The sequence below is a fragment of the Seriola aureovittata genome, chromosome 10, assembly GCF_021018895.1.
Source record: "Seriola aureovittata isolate HTS-2021-v1 ecotype China chromosome 10, ASM2101889v1, whole genome shotgun sequence".
NCBI lineage: Eukaryota > Metazoa > Chordata > Actinopteri > Carangiformes > Carangidae > Seriola > Seriola aureovittata.
This window is the reverse complement of record NC_079373.1, coordinates 13073938-13087041: the sequence shown is the minus strand read 5'-3', so window position 1 is coordinate 13087041 and position 13104 is coordinate 13073938. Positions and strand designations below refer to the sequence as shown.

At 39.6% G+C, this 13104-nt stretch overlaps 1 protein-coding gene across 3 annotated transcripts in view; it reads left to right on the top strand.

The window, feature by feature from the left end:
* Nucleotides 1–13104, top strand: part of scaper (S-phase cyclin A-associated protein in the ER) — a 57456-nt gene that overhangs the window by 23488 nt on the left and 20864 nt on the right. For all 3 annotated transcript variants that reach the window (XM_056387147.1, XM_056387145.1, XM_056387146.1), the window contains 3 exons: nucleotides 2094–2159; nucleotides 2772–2898; nucleotides 9474–9589. In XM_056387147.1, the coding sequence (XP_056243122.1) occupies nucleotides 2094–2159; nucleotides 2772–2898; nucleotides 9474–9589 (309 nt within the window). The remainder of the gene's footprint in view (nucleotides 1–2093; nucleotides 2160–2771; nucleotides 2899–9473; nucleotides 9590–13104) is intronic.

The following is a 13104-nucleotide window of genomic DNA, read 5'->3' as shown; positions in this document are numbered from 1 at the left end:
CTCTCCTGTATGGAGTATAGACTACAGTATGAGGTGGTATGCATGGCTCTAACTCATGTTACTCAGTCTGCTGCCTTTAGATTAAGAGAAAAGTCCTGCTTGGAAAAGAACATTTATCCTTAAACCTTTAATAGACACCTCCGTTTTTGTGCCTGAAAATAATGTACCCAAAATAAAAAGGTTACTGTTCTTCAACCCTTTTGATTAGAGTCATAACCCTGGTCTCCTCTGAAAGGCAACTCTTTAGATTTTACAACCAAAAAGTCAGAATGAGTTTAAGAGGAGATACTGAACCAAAGTTACACAGGCACAAACATGGTAGAAATGGATGTTTTTTTTTTTATCCCACATATGTTCGTTTTTTTTCTATAAAAAGGGATTACAAGCTCCATAATAGTACATTTTTAAAACAACTTTAGAACAATAGCCACAAATCTGAACAAATTCTGTGATATGTGGATCCTAAAATGCTTTTGCACAGATAAAATCAGGAGAGGAAGAGCTTTCAAACAAAGTAGCTCTACCAAGGCCAAAGCATCCCACGAGTGGCACAGTGTATTTTAAAACATTTACAATACAAGCTAAATGAGTTGAAGTATTAGTATAATTTTAGGTTTCTGTAGATTCTACTCCTCTTTACTGCCATTGAAATAATGCTTGGTTTCCTTTTCTACGTCTGTGTTGTTTTCATTGTAGTCACAAGTCCTGTGTGAGTCATGTGTGTGTCTGTTAAAGAAATAAGCGTATAGGGAACTGAGATCTGTCATGTTGTGAACTGCTTATAGTCCTACACTATAGATTTGTGCTTTCTCCATTATTGCTGATCACTGTTATTTATTGCCAGAGGTCCATTTCACATGGGCTGCTTCTGACAATAATGAATTGCTCAGCAATTGCTCCCTTTTTAACCTGGTTAGGTATAAACCTGTCAGAGATTAATATTGTAATATCCTGAATGACAAACAGGGCATATATAGTTCAAGCCCTTCTGAAAGCAAGTCTGTGCTACTTATTCATCCTGCTCCTGAGACACAGAAATGACTATATTTAGAGTTAATACTGAGGAGTGACACAAATGTATATTGATATCCTTGCTTGGTCTATTGACATTTATACTTGATGCATTTTTTTCCATGATGGTAGTATGGCTGATCTTGTAGATTGCTTGTTAAGACTTAACCTACTAATTTAAAAGGCCATTCCCAACTGTTAAGTATTTGATAAGAAGAAGCTGTATATAGTTTTATAACAGCTCCATCAAGACAGATAATAAGTAAACAGTTATACAATGGAGCAACAGATTCTTGATAACATTACTATCTTCTGAATGTTAGAAAACATGCCTGTGAGCAGTTGGAAGGGTTTTGGTATCTCATTGTCCTGGTCTAGCTGTGAGGTGAGTTATCAGTTATTGTCCTTGAATGTAAGAGATTGTGAGCATAGATCAGGCTTTGGTTGGTACAGGGCCGGTCTGCCGGGAGAAATTCTCCCGTCGTCTTCCAGGAAGTGTTTGATTCTATCAGTGTAGAGATGGGTAACTGGAAGACGCTCTATCTAACTCTGATCAATAGTTACTTATCATGTCTGGGAATTCCTGATTGACAGATACACTGATAGATTCCCCCCACAATTTCATGCACATGCACATACACATGCACGCACACACACACAGTCTGGCTCTTGGACTAATGCCACAGAGATGCCAGTCCCCTAATGACCGTGACCTTTCAAGAGGTCACCCCTTTGAAACACTGGTAGTATTGCTTGAAATCTCCATTAACTGTTATTTGACAGTGAGTGAAGTAAAAAACTTGAGCCTCCAATGTTCAATAAAACTCAAAGGCTAGAGGATTTAAAGGTAGATTTTGGTTTTGGGTATATGAGTCAATGGCAGCAAAGCACTCGTCCCTACAGAGCCAGTGTCTGATTATTTTAAGCCAAGTTACTTGGTGAATGGCTGACAGGCCAAATAAACAGACTCAGTTTGAACTTTTTCTTTCCTCTTCACACTGTCATCCGCCGTGCTCTTTACTGACAGGCCAAACACTTTTTTTCTGGGATTCAAAGACTTTTTCCTACTTCTCCCTTTGCAGGGCAAAGGAATATGAGACGTCAATGGAGGCAAAGACACAGGTCCCCGACTCCCCTTACAAGGCCAAGTAAGTGTTTTCCTTTTTTGAACTTGAAGTTTCACATTTTCTCTTTTAATGTTTTACTCTAATGATTATAAAGCTGTGGTGTAGCACAGCAAGTAACAATTATACTCATAATTGATTTATCTGCTGCTTGTTTTCTCAATTAATCGTTTAATAAGAGTTTCGCAAAACTCAAAATGATGTATTCAATTTTAGGGCAGCAATTACACAGTTTTCATTAAATGAGTTAATTAAGATTATTCAATTCATGCTTGAAAATTGTTCTATCTGAAGAACAGTTGGCAAACATTCAGATTTTAGAGGCTTAAACCATTGCATTTTCATTTTTGCTTAAAAATGACTTTAACTATAAATGAATTATCAGAATCATTGCAGATTCATTTTGTCAGTCAATTAATCAAATACACTTTTCAAATCTTCAGATTTGTTTGTCAGACCAACAGTCCGAAATAAAATTATTTTTCTATTTGAATTTTCCGTTGATCAACTAACTGACCAATAGTTTCAGCTCCACTCTGGTGAATAGAGGTTGGCTGAGGCAGCATGGAAACACGGGTTTTATCAACTAGTGTTTGTAAACAGATTTATAATAACAATTTGTTTCTGTATGTTCAGGTTGCAGCGCCTGGTGAAGGACCTGTTGAAGCAGCTGCAGGGCCAAGACAGCGGCCAGTGGGCCAACAACAAAGTGTCTGGTCTGGACAGAACTCTGGGAGAGATCTCTCGCATCTTGGAGAAACAGGTAGAGTTTGCCTGTTACTTTCTCCCTTTGCATAACCTACTAGTCTTAGTGTCCTGCTTTGTTGCTTTGCTGTCGACTCAAGATTTTGCAGCAGTGCACAGGTCGTGCCAGCCCTTTGGCACATCTCTTCAGTGATGAGTTGTGTTTGGCTGTGGCTCCCTCTGTCTCACCCTCCCGATGTAGAGTATCACTTACTCCAAACCAACTTGCCTTTGGTTATTGGCTAACGAAGACCAGATTAACTGTGTTTTCATTGTCCACATGGTACCAATAGAGGAGCTTCCTAGTACGAGAGGAAGCATTGTCTCGTGTCTATGTGGCTTGCACGACTCAGATGTCACTAGTTTAGACAATGGTAAATTGGATTTTCAGATGAAAAGCGCAAGACTGAACAAAGGCAAAAGAAGAGATATTTTTTTCTGAGAATGAGCGTTTTTCTTACACTTCTTTACAGCTGTATAAATATATATAATTGTCAGATGTAATGGCAGACATTTATAACTGTAGTTGATTTGAAACATTTGTCCCAGAGGCTTTGTTGCATTATTTTTTACAGTAAAACTCACATCAATTTGAGACTGAGAGGAGGAATTAAAACACCTGCCACAGTGTTTATGATGAGGAGAATATACAGCCCACTTCCTGTAATGAGGCATAAATTTCCTGTCAAGTTTTGGTTCGAGCCATCATAACATCCCACTGTGCATGCCTCTGGGTGTGAGCATAGAGAGATTATGGTGTCCCATCAGTGACGAGGGGGGCGGCTGGAGAGGCTATTACTGAATTTCCCCAGAGAGGCAAAGAAAGAGGTGGCTGAGGTGGGTGGCAAAGCATCCTGTAAGGAGAGAGGAGGAGGCCAGTGTGATGTGAGTAGCTCACAAGCTGTCACTACATGAGGGCTCCTCCCCTTTGCTCCACATAATCCCAGTGGGAGGTCAGAGGTCAGTGGGCCACAGGAGATGTGCTCTGTTCAATAGTGGTGTTGTAGGCAAAGAGGAAGATCAAGGTTCTCTTCAGATGCTTTTGACTTTGTCTCCTACTTTAGTTTAAAAGCACATTTTCAAACTGTTTTGTCAAGCTGTACTTCACCAGCCCCTTACAGAAATGTCCCCCCAAAACTGAGTGGAACAATGTGATTGGCCCATGAGGCAGTGGGGAGACACCTCCCTCTCTAATCCCTGGACGAAGTCAAATAAATAGAGTCTCCGTCAGCATGGCAGTCTGGCCCCTGAGTCACTTCAAGTCAGGACCGTTTAGATTATTTGACCTAACAAGCATCTCTCATGTCATTGACTCACCTAAAGATTTGTTTTTCTCTCCCATATCTGATTCAGTCTCCACTTTCTCTGCTAATTCCTTAGACAACACCCGACACTCCCCTCGTGCACTGCTGTTTGGGTCCCACTCCCCACCCCTCACTCCTCCCCTGCTTTCTAGGCTACGTCTAGTCTCTGACCTCAGTGTGTTTCTCCCTCTGTGGCCTCTAATGGTTTATTTTGTGTCAAACCAGATTTTTTCTTTACTTTGGATGATTGAGAAGAGATTGTATTTACATTTTCATTTGCCAGCTGTCTTAGCCTGGTTGGGCCAACCAGCAGGACTGGTGGGAAATGTGTCCGGGAACATGGGTGAAGGTGAAAAGCAGAGTGGCGGGACAACAGGGTTTCTTGCTTGGGCCTCCAACAGACTGAAGGATACAGCCCAGATCAGCAGTGTCAGAAATTTGTAAAAGACAGCAAAAGTGAGCAGCTTGCTACTCAGTCCAGTTTGGAAATTCTCCCTTTTTATCAGCAATGTAGCAAAGAGTGAAGCAAAGCAATGTTGTTCATGAGTTCTTGGTTTTATGGCAAGCATTTTGACCATTGATGACACTTTTCAATAGCATCAATCATAACATTTTTAAAATTTTCAGAATAATAGCATCAAATTTTTGGTCAATTTTCATGAATGAATAATCACTCTAGTAGAACTGCCAGATATTAGACAATTTAGTCTCCCGTGTATAGATTAGATTCCTATTAAACATTTTAAAATTTGTTTCATGCCATAAAAAATATATATATTTCAAAGCTTTGGTAAGAGTAGCAGTGGCCTTTCTGGACATTTTAGGAAGAACTTGTGACCAAGTAAATAATATATAAAATTTAATTTATAAGATAATTGCTATATTAACTCTTAACTCCTAGATTTCATCTTGGACTAAACAGCTCTGACCGATTTTTATATAAAACATGTATATCATTATCTTGGACGCTGTCATTTGGTTGTTTAATCAGATGATTAATTGAGAAAATATTGATACATAAATGGAAAAGGAAAATTGTCTATTGGTTTCATGTCATTATATTTTCTCATTCTAGGCTATCAGTTTTTCCTAAAAAGTCTTAATTTTTTTCCTCACCACAAGACCAATGGGAGGTGAAATGGTTCTATGCTTCTTGGTGTGTTAGTTTACAACTAGAGGCTGTCTGTGGTTTCTGTGGCAGGTTTGATTTTGCGCCACACTGGACTTTGATTAATCTTGGTTCATTTTATAGAATAAACATAGTTTGTGGAATTATCCATTTCCATGTTCGCCTGCACTCATACAGTGTGCTAAATCATATGCTATTATGTCTTGTAAACACACAAGTTTATACTGGACCTTAAAATGTTTACTCCAGCAGCCTTGTTGTGGTTTACAGTCGACTCAGCCCACAGAGCTTTGTTTACCGCTTTCTGGCTTGTCTGTAAGACTGTATAATGATGAAATTCATGTGCTGAGAGCGTGATCTGTCACACTCACCTCTGTCATTGTTAGGTTTTAGTTGTGAATGAGTGAACCCGTGACTTGGAAGATCAAAGTTGAAGCCAGTCCTTGATGAACTCTGCCAGTTGTTGCCCATCTGTTAGTGGGGCAGGACAACTGAGGCTATGCCCTCCTCTCTGCTTTAATTAAAGTGTCTGGTGGGAGGAGACTACAAAGTGCAGTCTGGCCGGTCTGCTGGTCTGCGGACACTGTCGCAGGAATTACCAGCTGCTTCAGCCTTCCCATCAGCTGGGGTAACAATGGTCACCCCGGACAATAATTGGATAAGATTCCTCCTGTTGTATAATTCAGGAGCCATCCGTCTCACTTTTGTCTCACTGCCCGGCCCTTTGTGGTGGCTCTTTTTTTTCTTTTTTTTCTTTTTTTTCTTTTTTTTCTTTTTGTGGGAAATTAATTGCTCCTCCTCTTACTTTGTTTTATTCTAGCTTCTGCTGGGTTGTGATCAAGCACAGAGAGGAATTTACAGGAACAATCCTACATTTTGTGAAATCTGATTATTTGCTTTCTTAACCAAAGCCACAATATGAATTTCATCTCTGTCCTTTCAGTACACGGATACTGTAGGTCTAGCAATTTAGTAAGACAGTTAAGCAATTTCAAACTGAAAAAACAGGTGTATAATATCTTCTGTGTTCTAAGCAGTATTCCATGTGACCAGTAACTTGGCTTGACATATAACATTTTTGCAGTAACCCTTTAAAAATGAAATAAATGAAATAAAACTGCCATGTCACACAACTACCATGCTAGTGCCAACTGACCAACCAATAAACCAGCATTGCCATCCCTAGAACCACATTGCTAATGTGGGTGAAAATATCTGTGCTCTAAGAACTACCAACTTGTATTACTTTATATTATGTCTTCTCAGGCAGCAAGCTGGTCACTTATGCATCCAAGAGTCTGTTGGGTTTTGTTCTTATCTGTGAAAATGCAACTTTACAACTTTACTATGAGGCTGCATGTTTGGTTCTGCCTTGCTCCCAGGTAGCGTCAGTGCACAAGGAGGAAACGGATAACTAGTTTTCTTATATAACTTTGGGTAAGACTACAAACAAGTAAAGTAGAGTATCGCTTTAAGAACTCTGGGTGGATGATCTTTATTGTAACTGTCTCTCAGGAATGTAATTTGTGAGTCCTTGCTGGTCTTATAGAAACAGAAACATTGTTTTCATCCTGTTAAGTTTGTATGCAAATTCAGCTTACTGTATATATACACTGTCAATGTAATTACATACAAACATGATTTCTGTTGCCCTGCATGGTTACGTTTGTAGAAAGGATATATCATCACCAGATGCTTTTTCCATTTGCTCAGAAAGTCAGCTGCTTTGCACAGCACAAAGCTCACCATTCGCCAACAGCCAATCTGTTAACATATAAAATAAGCCAGTAGTTTAAGCGTTATGTTTTTAGTCAAATGTGCATCTCACAGTAATACTTAGGTGCCTTTCTGTTTTCTGTGGTCCATTGCATGCGTAGAGTGGACCACCTAAAGATAATATGTCAGGTAGTTTGAACTTAATCCTCTTCACCGGTATTGTTCTATCATCACAACAGATAAATCTGTCAGCAGAGCAGAAAAGGCAAGGACTAGCCAAGCAACTCTTGTCTGGTTTTCTCAGGAGACAGCCAGGACCGGGCAGGTCCCAGTTACCCCCTTTAATACCATTTGATAAGCTGCTATGAAAGAGCTGCCTTTTTTTTCCCATTTAGCCTAGAAGCTTTTAGGTAGGTGTGTTGATGTGAGGGTTAAGAGAGGGGTTAATCCAAGCTCAGTGACTGAGACCCAATTGATTAGGCATGGAAACTGCTGGCAACTTACAGAAAGGAAGTCATAATGAGGTCTTTTATATAAACACTGCTTCGACTCTTAAGACTGTCTTTGAGACATTTTTCATTATGTTGAAAGTAAAGGGTGTTTGGCATGTTTGTTAACGTTTTTGTCCCAAACCCAAAATGATTGTTCAGTGCGTCGTCTTCTGTGTGTGTCTGGGACTGGAATCGAGGAGCAGTTACCTCAGCAGCGGGCATGAATGACAGTTGAAGAGCTTATCTGTAATTTGGTAAAGCGCTTCTTTCTCAATGTGTTCAGGCTTGTTGGCAACTTCTCATCTGCGGAACAAAAGCACTGTGAAGTGGCTGGATTTTCGTGCTGTCACAGCAGTGAGGAGCCTGCATCCTCTTTAGGTGGAGGAGTGACCTGCAGTGTAACACTCCACAGTTGTGTGAAGAAGGCCCTCCATCAGCAGCTCCCCTCCAGCTCCTTTACTCTGTCTACCCAGGCAGAAACATGCCCGACAGTCGGTGCTCGCTCCTGGCTTTGTACTTGTTGATTTATAAGACGCTGTAGCAACAGCATCTGACCTACTGCCAATTACTCTATCATCACAGGAGGGCAGGGCCTAACTATTTACATGTGTTCATAAATCTAATGCACAGGAATGATGCACCGAATTATTTATATTTATATTCTACATTTTATATTGTAACTGAAGTGAGTAAAAAGAATATAACTTAAAAACATCAGGATTCAGCTTATATAGTCCAGATTCCTTTATTTCCTCAAGTTCAGAAAATTATTAAAAATAATGATTACAGACATAGTAGCAAAATTAACTAATTTTAACCAATATGGTCATCCATAGGATTACTGCTGACCAGATGTATCCCTGTTTATTACACCATTATGTGGAAACATCTGGCAGCTTAGTTCGCTAAAGTGACTGGAGGAACAAGCAGTTTGTGATGGGGACATGTACCTAGTAAAGCTGATGTGTAGTCTGTCAGTTCATAAAAACAGACAGAAGAAGTCAAGATCATCATCACTAATTAAATAAATGCAAAACGGAGTTCTTGTACAGACAAACCAAATAAAAGATGGCTTGTAAAAATGTTTAATTTTGAAATTAAGTATTTTGATTGTGCAAGCAATGGATATTTTACTAGTAGTTTTACTTGAGTTACAGGGCGAATTCAGGGCGAAGGTGTGAAAACATATTTATTTAACTTTGATATACACAGAAATAATATTTTCGAAACACTTACATGGGAAAAAGAAACTAGTATATTTTCTAAAATGTTTTAGCATATTATTGATTTGAGAGCTTTCAACCTTCAGTTGTTAGAAATGCTATGTTAAATGACATTATTATGTCCACTGTTACCCCCTCAAATTGTATATTTGACAACCTTTATTTCAACATACTGTCTGCACTAAGAAGGTCTAAAAATAAATGGATAAAAAACATAATTTGAACAAATTCAACGGAGGCAGAGCACCACTATGAGATGGCCAAAATTAGGTTGTAAGTAAAATAAAGTCTGCTATCAGCTCTAAAGTAACTAGAAGTGTGAGATGAGCTCCTCTGTAAGAATGTAATGATTTTGTATCCTCTCCTATTAGAGGGATTTTCTTTATTTTACATTTCTCTGATTATCTTGTTCTTTATTCGGCCGAGTGGCATTTTCTCCATTGCACTTAACTCCGTGGTCATCCACTGAGACCACCCTGGTGCTAACTGGAGCCTGCAGAGCTTTTGCCTTCCTCTGAAACTTGACTGTTGTGGGGCGGAGTCGGGTTGTGCACTTTTGAGATTAAACAGGAATACTTTAGGGATCACTTTGTTTCAGATTTCAATCCCTCGCCCCTGTAGGAGAAAGAGAGGTTGCCTCCCTGGTGAGAGCCATGTAATCCCCAGTCCAGCGGGTGGCTCGTTGTCCCCTGACTGTACCTCTGTTTCTCTGTGTGTCCTTTCCTCAACAGAACAATGCAGACCAAGTTGCCTTCCAAGTGGGCGGCGGCCTGTCGGCTCTGGAACAAATTCTGCATGTCATCACTGCTGCTTCCACACCCACTGCAGTTCCTCGTATTCCTCTCAAGTGAGTACTGTCACCAAACTGAAATATTTACATGTTAATTTACATAATGATACATGGAAATACATGAAAGCAGATGGTGCGCTCAGGTATTTTTCTGTGATTTAATGCACAACTCAGGCACAAGAAAAAAAATCAGTTGCTATGCCCTTTAGTTTATTATCATGACTTTTAATCAAGTTTCTGTTTCAAACCAGCAGGGTGAGCTGTCTCTTTAGCTTATGATTGGTACAGTTTGATTTTGGAAAAGCTGACCACTTGTTGCTGTGGTTGGTGAGACCAGATGTTAGCCGTGGGTGAGTGTGATCTTGTTGAGGCAGTTTAAGTCTAAATTTAGGTTTATTGTCAGCTGGAACAGGTGTGCAGTGACTGAATATACACATTCTCTTTTTGCTACCTTGCTCTTAATTATTACAAGGTTGAGTTACATCACATTTTCTTTAATATCCACACTGTTTATCTAATAAAAACGCATTGGGACAGGTTTGGGGACAGTTGCCCCAGTGCTTTATTTTAATTTGCAAATTTTATTACTCTGGTCAGTGAAAGCTGCATATTTCTGAATTTGTTGATTTTCAATTTTTCAGATTAACTGAAGGAAATGTTGCTTCATGGGTTAAGAAAAATTACAGTGCTGAGCAGTTTTCTTAGCTCGTAAAAAGTTGGTGTTTTGCAGATATACATGGATTTCACAAGATTGCGAAAAAAAATATCAAAGAAACAGAAGTGGACTAAGGCTTTGTCTTTGGGTTTAAATGTCAGCCATAGTGTTGGAAGAATAAGAATAATATAAACAATTTTATTTCTTGGCATTTCTGATTGTGCTCACAATATGTAAACTACAGAAACACTTCTGAACCATCCATACTCTTTAATATGCAATCAGCTGTATATTCATTGGGTGGCAAACAGCTGTTACACTCTGTCTTCTGTCTGACTTCTCTTTGACTGTATCCTTTTACTGACCTCACTGAAAACCCACTGCTTTATTCCCAATTTGTAATTGTTTATGCAGTTGCAAAAAGTGAGTCACTGTTTGTAGTTGGTTCATCTCAATAAATACCCTGAAAATGCATTAATGAGTAACAGCTCTGGCCTCTAGAAATGGAAAGCATTTCTCCATTTCTGTAATCAATTTATGTCCATTCTTTTCTCTGGAAACAGAAAAAGCACATGTGTCCCATCTATCATTTAGAGTGCAGAGTATTTTTGAGTTGTGGGTCTGACGTTTGCACGGCCTGCCAGTAGATAACCTCAAAGAGGCTGCCGTACTCACAAGTGGGACTCTGTAATGGACTCGAATGGCCTTGCTCTCCCATTCATTAGCATTTACTGGTCTCTGAATCTCTGCTAATGGACAAATGCTTCTTATATTTATAAGGCTTTTAAAGGGCATCACATGTATATTGATTTTTTTTTGTACTCTCTCTTCTTCAATCATTGTAATCTGAGGGAATTTTAAGCAGACTTCTGAATTGGAAGAAATGTTATTATCTTAAATGGAGAGACTGTCTTGTACAAAGCGTTTGTTTGCTGAGTTTGTTGGCACATCCGTGCATGACGTTGTGTTAGCTGAAGCGCAGACAATACCTCCTTGACTTTTAGGACATCTTCTTGACATGTTGTGGTGATAGAACAGGACGTGAAGATTAGGCTCATGTGTTTTTATACTCTGCATACTAGTCTAATCCAACCCTAGTGTTGGTTATGAATAATTATAAAAGAATGGTTTTGAATAAGCTCCTTTTTGTAAACCTTTCACTTGGCTAAACAGGTTTCTCTGCAGGGGAGTTTTACACTAGCATGAGATTAATGCAGGGACACAGACACACTTAAGAACTTTCAAAGCCTAAAAGGTTATTCTAGTTGCTTGTTTAGAATTGAGCTTGATACCTCGGTCCACCGGCTTGCATTTTAGTTAGTCCTGTGCTGCTAATACTGCTGGAGCCTCAGGAGCTTTGACAGCTGAGAACTGAACTGGAGATAAGCCCCTGATGAACATATCAACCCAGGAATATGTACTGTGTATAATATGTTCTGTAGTGTAGATCGAAACAGCTTGCCTGTAGCTAAAATGTAACAATAATTTAAGGTAATTTTTACATTTATAACTGTGTATGTAAACAAAGGTTGTATAGAATAGAATTAAGGTTGGTTGAGGTTAGGTTTGCAACTTACTTATGTACTCAGTGCTGCGAAAGACAAAATATTGCAACATAGTGCAACAGCCTGGGTGTGCAATGCAGCCAGAGAACCAATACAGTAAGGATAAGTAGGAACAAACAGTATGCACAGTAAAAATAGTATATAATAGTACAAAAAGTGTCCAGCCGTAGTGAGTAGTGCAATCAGCTCAGGGGTGCAATGCAGCATCAAAACCGAAACGGTACAGAAATGTTGATACTCTTCATAAAAACACAATATGGGTGAATGTTTTAGTCCCTGTACAGTGAGGTTATTAATTACAGCAGCTGTCACTGTGTTTTAGATACAGAATATATATGTGAGTGGGCCCCTGTGTACGGTATAGCTTATTTGGTGGCATAGTGAAGTGTGTGTGTATGTGAAGTCAGTCGTGTCAGACAGTTATGGGGGGTACTTGATGGACTGATTCAGAGCAGTTACAGCTCTGAGGAAAAAGCTTTTCTGAGGTAGTGTGAGCTGTTAATGTCCTCCAGGGCTGGGAGCTGTATCCCAATGATCTTCTATGTTCTGGAGATGACCCACCGAAGTGCTTTCCTTTCAGCTGCTGTACAGTTGAGGTACCACACAGAGATGCACTATGTTAGGATGCTCTCTGTGGTCCAGCAGTAGAAAGTCACTAGCATCCGTTGGGGCTGACCATCTTTCTTCAGCACTCTCAAGAAAAACAACCGTTGCTGTGCTTTCTTGACCAATACAAGAGAGGTCACACTTAAACCTTGTGATGCAGCTCAGTCAGGTCAGTGTAGTCGGCAGCTGGTGACGAGGTGCAACACAAGGACGCAGCCCGGCTGTCTACTTATCACTATCTGTCATCTGGATGGCTGTGTGGCCTAATGGGCTGCTATACAGACGCTCGACCCAGAGTGCGCTACATTATCTGTTTACAGTGATGCTGCCGTATTGATCACCTCCTCCTACCAGATAAGCAGAGTGATTTACAAAAAAAGGCAGCTGCGGAGATGCTCCTGCCATATCTCTCCCATGGGAGGCTGATTCCATCTTGTTACCATTACATTAATGAGCTAATTCCTCTACGAGGCTCCGCTAATGTCCTGGTGTAACCTTGTGGTCACTGGAATGTCTAGATCAGAGTTTATGCAGCCACTGTCATTAAGTTCAGCTGGAGAGATGATATCTCAAAACGCACAACAACATCACAAATGTTAGAATTTAGTTTTTCAGGAACAGTATTAATTTTACTACACATTTATTTAAATAACGAATATTTTCATTAATTTAATTTTGATATAAAATAAAACTTCTAAATTGAGATATATCTGTATATGTAGCATTGTACTGTGTGAGGAACCCAT